Source organism: Natator depressus, chromosome 8, assembly GCF_965152275.1.
Source record: "Natator depressus isolate rNatDep1 chromosome 8, rNatDep2.hap1, whole genome shotgun sequence".
NCBI classification, from domain to species: domain Eukaryota; kingdom Metazoa; phylum Chordata; order Testudines; family Cheloniidae; genus Natator; species Natator depressus.
In genome coordinates, this window is record NC_134241.1 from 83,352,748 (window position 1) to 83,362,736 (window position 9,989).

At 42.8% G+C, this 9,989-nt stretch overlaps 1 protein-coding gene across 1 annotated transcript in view; it reads right to left on the reverse strand.

The window, feature by feature from the left end:
- MSH4 (mutS homolog 4) overlaps positions 1 to 9,352 on the reverse strand; it is a 55,735-nt gene extending 46,383 nt beyond the window's left edge. The window contains 3 exon segments of the mRNA XM_074962257.1: positions 4,187 to 4,351; positions 8,949 to 9,234; positions 9,236 to 9,352. Of these exon segments, the coding sequence (XP_074818358.1) occupies positions 4,187 to 4,351; positions 8,949 to 9,234; positions 9,236 to 9,352 (568 nt within the window).
- Positions 9,353 to 9,989: the final 637 nt, after the last annotated feature.

Genomic DNA, 9,989 nt, shown 5'->3' on the forward strand with positions numbered 1-9,989 from the left:
ATTTTAACTGTATGTTTTTAATTCTGAGTTGCCCATGTGCTATAGCTATTATGTCATTTTTCCACATTTCAGAAGTAATCTCTCTTTGTCAAGTGCTTTGTTTTCCCAATTAATTTGTGCAAAATTTAGTTCTAAAATTTACCATTTAACAATGTTTCTGGGGAGACTTAACCTTGTTTTGACAGATGTTATGCATTTTTTGAGCATGAGGGCATTCAAACCCAGCACCTCCCTGCGGCCAATTGCTGGCTACTTTTCAAATTATTTCCTTAAACTAATATCAAGTAGAGGTAATTTTTATTTTGATAGAATACATTCTCTTTATATTTTATTCCATTTTGGGTTCACTTGATGACAAAAAGGTAAACTATTCTATTTCTGTCATTAAATGTGAAGACAATAAAAAAGGACTTAAAGCAATTTTCCTGGTAAACTAAAGCTGTTCATATGTTCTATATTTCTCGGAACCATAACATAACTTTGCAGTGCCCTCTACTGTACATCTCAGCAACTCCTTCTGATACCATGAACCAGAGAAAAACATATTCACGAACACAAAGGAAGCCACAGCAGGTCAGAAGCAAGCAGCAAATTTGAAAATGCTGTGGAAATAAATAAATACACAAATTTGTGCACCTGCTGTCAGACAATTTGTGCTTGGGATCAAGTTTTCTTTCATTTCTTAGTGTGTCCTCTGCTCCAATGAGCCAAGAACTGTTAGCCAAAACTGGAGAAACCACCCACCCAGGGACTGTTGCCGGGGCCTCCCAAGCAGCATTTGGTGTGGCTGCCTTCGGGTCACTCCAGCAGCAGCTGGTATGGCTGTTCTAGGGCCAGCTGCTTGGGCGCTCCTAGGTCAGCCACACTGGCTGCCTGCAGAAGTCATGGAGGTCACAGAATCAGTGACTTCCACGACCTCCATGACAGACAGAGAGCCCTAATCATACAGCACAAAAATGGTGTCTTGCTCATAAAAGCAAAGCCATCCACCAGTATTTTCACTTACAATGCAACACCTATAAACTCCACATACACCCCAAAACAACCTAAGCATATTATTTCTAAAAATAAAAGATATTTAACTCCAAAAAATTTAATTCCACTATTTCTCTTGAGTTTAACTCTATATATAAAAAAGAAAAATACTGTCTCTAACTCTTCTGCTTGTTAAAGAAATCTATCTTTCCTGAGCAGTTAGCTGACTCCTCCTTTCTGACAGTGCTTTTTCTTTATTTCTCACAAACTAATTTCCCCCCAAACAGCTTATCCTGTTTCCTCACATTATGAAACAGGCTACATTTTTGTGGAACTTACAATGTCTACCACAATGCATCAGCAAGACTGAATTGCTAAAGAATTACTTTTAAAATGTTACTCCGGAGGGAATTCTCGGCCAAAAAAGTAAAAATTCTGCGCACAATATTTTAAAATTCTGCAAAATTCCACATATTTTGTCAATAAATAAATGTGGGGGTTCCAGCATGGCAGTGGGGAGCACGGCCACTGGCTGCAAGGAGGTGGGAGATCACCCTGCAGCCCCTCTTTGGGACATGGACTTGACGGTGAGGCTGCACCCAAACCTGACACAGCACAAGGGCCAGGCTTGCCCTAAAACACCCCAGGGCCCTGCCCCTCCATGCCAGGTGCACCAAGATAGCAAGCGAGAGGGACAAAGCTGTCCCCCAATCTAGGTATGGGGCAAGCAAGCTCAGCCCGGCAGGATCCAAGTGTGGACGGGCTTAGTGTGGAGGGATCCAGGAGGGTCTGAGAGGGTTCTGTGTGGTGCAATTTAGGTGTGGGCAGCTCTGCAGAGGGGCTTGTTGCAGGGTTTCAGATGTAGAGGGAATGGGACTCTGCAGGGGGATCCAGGTCAAATGGTTGGGGCTCACCAAGGAGGAGGTCTGGGTGTGGAGGAATGGGGCTCAGCAGGGGTGTGTGGGTGTGGGGGGATTAGTGGGGTGAGAGTCCGGGTGTAGCTGGTTGGGGCTCAGTGGGGTGGGGGTCCGAGTGCGGGGAGCTTGACGGGATCGTCCAGGTGCTGGGGGGGGGGGAGGGGAGGCCTCATCAGAGTGGAAGTTCAGGTGTGGGGGTCTCAGCCAGGGTGTGGTCTGGGTGGAGGGGTGGGGGTCCGGATCCAGGGGGGAGATTCTCAGGAGGGAGTCTGGGTGCAGGGGGCTCAGTGGGGGGATTCTGGGGGAGGAGGGAGTGAGGCTCAGTGGGGGGCCTGGGTATGGGGAGAGTCTGGATGCATGGGGTTTGGGCAGATTGATGCATGAGGGAGCAGCTCTCCGTACAGTGACCCCTTCCCTGCAGCTGAGGAGTGATGGGGGTGGGGAGGCCACAGAGCTTCCTGCAGCTGGGTGGGTTTCTGGGAGTAGGTCTGGCCTGCTTATTGCAGGGGAAGAGGAAGTCATGTCCTCCCCTGCTTCAGCCCAGCTGGGACTAGTAGCTGAGCCTGGCAAAGGGTAAGAGCCACAGGCCAGGGCATCCTCAGACCTGCCCCCAACCCTGCAGTGATTTACCTCTCCACTGGCTGCTCCGGATGCCCGAAAAAACACACCCAGGCTGCTGGGGAGGGGTACATGATCACTCTTGCAGCTTCCCTTTGCTTCCCCGTCAGAAGTCATTTTTCTGAGGGGAAGCCAAGAAATCTGCAGGGACATGAATTCTGCATGCGTGCAGTGGCACAGAATTCCCCCAAGAGTAATTTTAGTATCAGAAGACCCAACACCTAATATTAATGGAAACTCTGTCCAAGGGGTTGTCATGTTCTGGGGTGCAATCTAGGGCAATGAGGGGTTGTGTCATTGCTTCCCTGTAACTCTGAGTGACTCAAAATGCTCTGCTGCTGGAGCTCCCTCATCTGGAGGCGTCCAACCAGCATACAAGCATGCACCGAGTTTGTGTGTGTTAAGCAGCCTTGGTTCAGCGCACTGATTCCAGCAGCCTGCTTGTTATACCACTGCCACACTCTTTGTTGTGAAAGAACTCATTGAGACGGAGTTAGCAGCAGAATTCTTCTAGTTCTTCACGTTAGTATGGAATCAGGTTCTATGGTGGGGCAGAAGTTCAACCCCTGGAATAGTACATACTTCAGTTCCAGTTACGGGTAGTCTTGACAAGCTGATGATGTTGAGGTGTTGTGTAGTGTCCATGTTGTAAGTCCTGGTGGCATGGTTTCTTCGAGAGGTGGTGTTTTAGTGGCTGTATAATTGTTGTAGTTGGTTCCACCTTTATTTTTGTGTTGGATGGCTATCTGGTTTTTTTTATAGTTGTTTTAGGTTTCCTGCATGATGTCCAGATAGGTTTCCTGATTTTTTTTCTTCCAATATTTAGGAGCATGTGATGATTTCCTGCTTGAGGTGGTCCCATTTGGAGTATGTAAGGTACAGGAGATGGTTCCCTCAGTATTCTAAGGTGCTTCTGAAGAGCTGTTCAGTATATTTGGGGTTGTATGCAGTGGTCAGAGCATTACAGATGGTGAGTTCTCTGGAGATGATGTTTTGTTTCTTGCATCTGCTCAGAGAGTAGATGTTGCTGTTCAGTCTGGCTTTCTTCTTCATGTTATGAAGTTTCCATTTCTAAAAAAAAGTGCTTCTCTAAACAACTCTTTTTTTCCAAGACTGAAGGAGCTCACAACATAAGCTGCACAAAACTGACACCAAAAACTTTTAAAGTGGTCACTTTCACAACATGATATCAGAATACCTGATAATACATATGCTGGGACTGATTAGAGCCGGGATGAGAGCTTTGCATTAGCACAAGTAAAAATTACTCTTCCTAAAAGTAATGGGGACAAAGCTGATTTTGCTGTTGTCTGACAAGATAAAAAAATATGGAGGACAAATTTAGGTAAAGTTACCTTAGTAAAGTTACCACAGAATCACCAACATGTCTATATACTTACACCGAAACTGAATAATTTGAGAGAATATTTGAGTTCCAATTATATCAATTATTTTGAAGAAGAATGCAAGGAAGAAAATTTAGCTAAGCGGTAACTAAAATAATAGTTTTCTTACGTACATATCCATCAGTACTAGATATCCTATATAACATAATACCCCCCAAAATACATGAACAAAAAAGTATGTTACTATATAACATTCAATTGTTAAAATATGCTTAAAAAATAAGGCTACGGATTTAAAGAGAGCTAGTCCTATAAAAATATCAACTCTACCTGAATATCCCATGAGAGGGGTCCTGCTTCTACAACCTGATCTACTAGAAGAGAGGGGTGTTTTTCCTATCCAGGCACTATTAAGACCTCTTGCAGAAGAAGAGCTTGTAAAATTCATTGTGCTAACATTTTCTGCATACGAACTCCTGTCCCCAAAGTATGAATCTATGAAAAAAATAAAGAGCATCTCTTGGAAAGATAATGCATAGATCACTTTGCTGTTTAAGTCACACAAACGCCATAAAATAAAATTAACACAATCAGACATGAAGTGTTTTGTTTGAAAAGCAATACAAATAAGGAAAAATAGTTAAAAGATTGTTAAGAGCTCTTAATGGAGAAAGATTAATATATCCAGTCACAGAACCAAATGGAACTTTGCTGTATTGATATTAATATTTATATAATCCAAGTATAAAAAGAGGAAAAAGTGAACTTCAGTAAGATGCTATTTTGAAAACCAACTCATATTGATATGATAATTTCTCCTTAATGTCATTACTTTATACTGACAGCAAATTCCCTGCTTAGGTTGTTACACTAATATTATGTGATAAAAGCCAGATACAATGCATAATTTCATATAAGAGGGATTTCTAGGCCTATAAAAGGGGCTGCTCTATTTGTCAGATTTTTTACCTTCAGTTTCCTGTCAATTTCAATAATAATTATCTGAAGTTGCACAAAGTGCTTGTGAAAATTCCCAAGTCTAAAAAGTGTCATAAACAGAATGTATTTGCCTAATACTGAACACACATTTTAAAGGGCAAAAAAAACAAAGAGAAAGAACCATATTCAAAAACTCATTCAGTGAAATTATCTTCTTCTGCCTATATGGTTCAACTCAAAGTCATACAATTCAAAATTTAAGAACTGGCGTGTTTCCTGGAATTTCTTTTACTGATGCATTTTAAGATTGATCTGCACTGTAAATTCTATGATGGTGCATTTACCTCAAAATCTGCTCTCATTTTAGTACACTAGAAACACTACAGCAGCACAGATGCAGTGTAGACGCTTACTATCACAAGAAAGGGGTTCTTTGGTTGCTATAGTAAATCCACCACTCCAAGATAATTCTTTCATCAACCTAGCAAAGTCAACACAAGGGCTTAGGTCAGTTTAACCACATCACACAGGGCATAAAATTTTTCACAGCCCAAAGTGATGTGGTCAGACCAACCTAACTTTGTAACAAAGAGCAGGCCATCTGTGTTTATTTAAGATCTTTAACTGATTTTAAATCTGTTCTCTTGAGATAAATGCACCAACATACAGGAAAACAAAGAACCATCTGAAATTAGATTTACAATTTTTGATCCATCTTGTGTTAAATAAAGCAAGAATATGTTTTCTCATATCTGAAGTCTGCATTAAATGCAAAAAAAAAAGCATTAACATAACAAGGTCTGTAAAAGAAAACATCGTTGTATCATATAATATTTTATGAAAATATGGTACACTGGTCTCTAATACATTGCACTTAGAAACAGCTAAATGCCTAATGGATTTCTTGAAATTATCTCCAGATGGTTGGCACAAAAATACAGTTTACAGCACCACATTTATGTAATAGAAATCTTGATCACAAAATACTATGACTGAAATACCATTAAAGTACTTGACATTCACTAGTCCTTAATCCTTGGAGTAACCATAATATTTCCTATAAACAGTTGTTCCTGCAGTATACCAATTGCTGTACAGTATCAGTTGATTTTTTAAATGGCACCCACAGTATTACTCATATAGGCTTGAAGTACCTCTGTATGATCTTCAATAGTTTCCATTAAATAATCTTTGACCCTAGTGTCCTAATCTATTAACATAATCCTGCACATTGAGGCAAGGGGAAGTTAGACAACACTACAGCAAATCGTGTCATGGGCTCCTACACCTCCACACAAGCCAGCACAACATTCCCATTCCACATACAAGAAAATAGGTGAGGTATCTCAAAAAGATATTAGGTAAACCGTAAATGTTGACTTTTTAACGATACTCAATGTATATATATCAGCACTAGTGCTTTGAACTTTGGCCACTGGTACTTGGCTGGCCATGCACCTCCCATTTAATGGTATACACCATAACCCTCCTCCCCACCTGTGCTGAAACCGGGGCTCTGCCTCTGCTGAGCACCTGCAAGCTGCCACATATTCAGCTGTCAGTACTCTAATCCACAATACAGCTTGGGTAGCTCTGAGTCCAAACACATTTTGTGTGTTCTCATATGCTCCAGAATATGGAGTACTCCAAGCTTTACTATGGGCTAGAGGGCATACTAAATGAAAGTAATCAGCTGTGGTGGGTGGGGGCTCAGCACACATGCTGGGCTCCAAGTTGTTCAGCCTCAAGGACCAAAACCGGTACCATTGAAGCCAATAGGAGTTTTATCATGGCTTTTATGGCCCTGTCTTGATGGCCAAAAAGAGTATGGCTTTCAATCGCATTAGCGGGAAGTAGCTTAACACAACTGCAAAATTATTAGGGCGGTCAATTAATCGCAGTTAACTCATGCGATTAACTAAAAAAAATTAATTACCATTAAAAAAATTAATTGCAATTAAATCACAGTTTGAATTGCACTGTCAAACAATACCCATTGAAATTTATACAATATTTTGGACATTTTCATATATATTGTATTCTGTGTTCTAACTGAAATCAAAGTGTATACTTTTGATTATAAATATTTGCACTGTAAAAATGATAAACAAAAGAAATAGTATTTTTCAGTTCACCCCCTACAAGTATTGTAGTGCAATCTCTGTTGTGAAAATGCAATTTACAAATGTAGATTTTTTTTTTGTTCCATAACTGCATTCAAAAAGAAAACAAGTAAAACATCAGAACCTACTGGTCCACTCGGTCCTACTTCTTTTTCAGCCTATCACTAAGAGACAAAGAAGTTTGTTTACATTTACAGGAGATAATGGTGCCCTCTTCTTATTTACAATGTCACCAGAAAGTGAGAACAGGCACTTTTGTAGCCGGCATTGCAAGGTATTTACGTGCACGATATGCTAAACAGAAGTCTTAAAAGAGCAGCACACTGATGCAGAAACTACAGAACCCAAACCACCAAAAAAGAAAAACAGCCTTCTGCTGGTGACATTTGACTCAGATAACAGAAATGAACATGCATTGGTCCATACTGCTTTGGATTGTTATCGAGCAGAACCTGTCATCAGCATGGACCCATGTCCCTTGGAAAGGTGGTTGAAGCATGAAGGGACATTGAGTCTTTAGTGCACCTGGCATGTAAATATCTTGTGATGCCGGCTACAACAGTGCCATGGAACGCCTGTTCTCACTTTTAGGTGACATTGTAACAAGAAGCAGGCAGCATTATCTCCTGCAAATGTAAACGTGTCTGTCTGAGCAATTGGCTGAACAAGAAGTAGGACCTGCAGCCTCTACAGTTTTAAATTGTTTTAATTTTGAATGCAGGGTTTTTGTACATAATTCTACATCTGTACGTTCAACTTTCATGATAAAGCGATTGCACTACAGTACTTGTATTAGGTGAATTGAAAAATACTTTTTCTTTTGTTTTTTTACAGTGCAAATACTTGTAATCAAAAATAAATATAAAGTGAGCACTGTACACTTTGTATTTGGTGTTGTAATTGAAATCATTTGAAAATGTAGAAAACATTCAAAAATATTTAAACGGTATTCTATCAATGTTTAACAGTGCGATTAATTGCATGATTAATCACAATTAATTTTTTTAATCGCTTGACAGCCCTAAAAATTGTTAGACTACATTTTTAAAAACATTAAAAGGGCTTTTCAGTCATGTTAGATTTACTGAGCTAATACAACTGAAAATGACACCTTTCTGACCCATCAAGATAGGGCTTGTGGGAACAGGCTATAAGGGCTTATCTACATGAAACTGCATCATTTTAACCATACTAGCATTGTTAAAATAGTACTACCATCTCACAGATACACTGGTATAAAATGTGCTTCCCTAAGGGAACAGGACTAAGCTCTACTGAGATAACAGTATACTTTATACTGGCATAACAGTGTCCACAACCTAGAGGTTGTGCCAGTGTAACTATTTTGATTAAAAAATTACACCTCTAACTAAAATAGTTATACCAGTACAAAAACCATGCACAGACCAGACCCTTTAAATGATGAGGCTACTTCCTGCAAGGAAAGAGGTTTTATTGAATCAGCTGAGGACTTTACCTGATACTGTTAATTCTTCCTTACCCCAACCATTTTAGGTAATTAAAAGTAAACTGTGAAGCAAATTTTGAAAATGTGGAGGAATTTTTGATGGGTTTAGAAAGCAAACTGTTTTTCTTATTTATATGTTTATTTTAACATTAGCAATATCACATCTCCCCACTTTCTTCTCATTATGGGAGATCTGAGTATTGCTGTCACAGGAGACTTTAATTGGAGCTGCAGTTCCAACTCCATCAAAAGGAGAAGAGCATCTTCCTTACACAGGCAGCCCGTCTAACTGTTCAGGGCCGATGGGACAGAGATGTTTCAGGGACGGGATACACGTGGATGCAGGAAGCTGCGTAACACTGATGCCCTGGGGTTACAGATTCCCGTTTCCCCTTCCCAGGGGCAACGGTTGGCCTGGGTGGGTTGGTGGCCCAAGGAGGGCACCGCGGGAGGGGGACCGATCTCCATCTAGGGCTCTAGGCTGCTCAGACAACCCCGTACAGAGGGCCCGGCAGCTCGCGCAGGGCGTGTCGGGGTTCGTCCAACCCCCACTGCTCCCCACCTCCTGCTGCCGCAGAGAACGGCTGCGGCCCCGGGGTGAGGCGCCTGCCGAGGGAGTCTGCCTGTCGCAGGGGGCCGGCCGGCTCCGCTCCACCGCCCGAGCGGCCGCCGGCGCTGCCCGCCGTGCTCAGCGGGGTTTGCAGCAGCCCGAAATGGTAGCGGGGCCAGTGCTCCGTCCCGGACGAGGACGAACAGCGGCCCGAATAGGAGGCGGAGGCAGAGGCCTCCTCCCGCGCTGGCGGCCTCCTCTCGTCGCTTCCCCGCAGCATCCCACTCAGCGCCGGCCGGCCCCAGACGCCACACACAAAATGGCGGCACCGACGACGACATGAAACCCGCGCATGCGCAAACAGGAAAGGGCGCCCGCCGTCGCAATCCAGTGTGCTGTAGCCGCCTGGAAGCCATTTTGTTTTGGGAATCGTAAGAGTGCTGGGACCTGTTATGGGGCTGGACCTTTAAATCCCCGACATCGGAGTGGGCATACAAAGCAGCTGCTGCTGCTGCACTGTGGGAGCAGCAAAGATGCAAAAGCCCCTTCGGGAAGAGCACTGGAGCTTCCCTTTGTCCCACAAGCTGCTCCTAGCCCAGCCCCCCTGTGATCCAGTCAATGTTCACAAGCCCCTTGGTCTGCTACAGTACCCATATACCGTACGCCGCCAGCCCGCCTTCCACTTCCGCTGCAGCGATATTTTCTCCAGGGGCTCCCCCCCCCCACCCCATCGTCCTGAACATTTCTTCTACTCCAGGTGTTCCTGCCCTTCCCCTTCCTTTAGCAAAGATAAGGTTGAGGGTGAGGTGATCACAGTCTATACCTATATACATGGAGAACAGCTATTTAATAAGGGGCTTTTCAGGCTCAGGTTCAATGGGGTTATAGTGAAGATACCCAAGAAAGGAACTCTCAGTGATTGTAATAATTGGTGTGGGATCACACTTTCATCTGTACCAAGCAAGGTATCGTGTAAGATCATAGCCCAGCGTGTATCAGAGGTAGCTGGTAGCATTCTCAAAAAGAGCAAGCCGGTTTTCAGAAAGGGCGTGA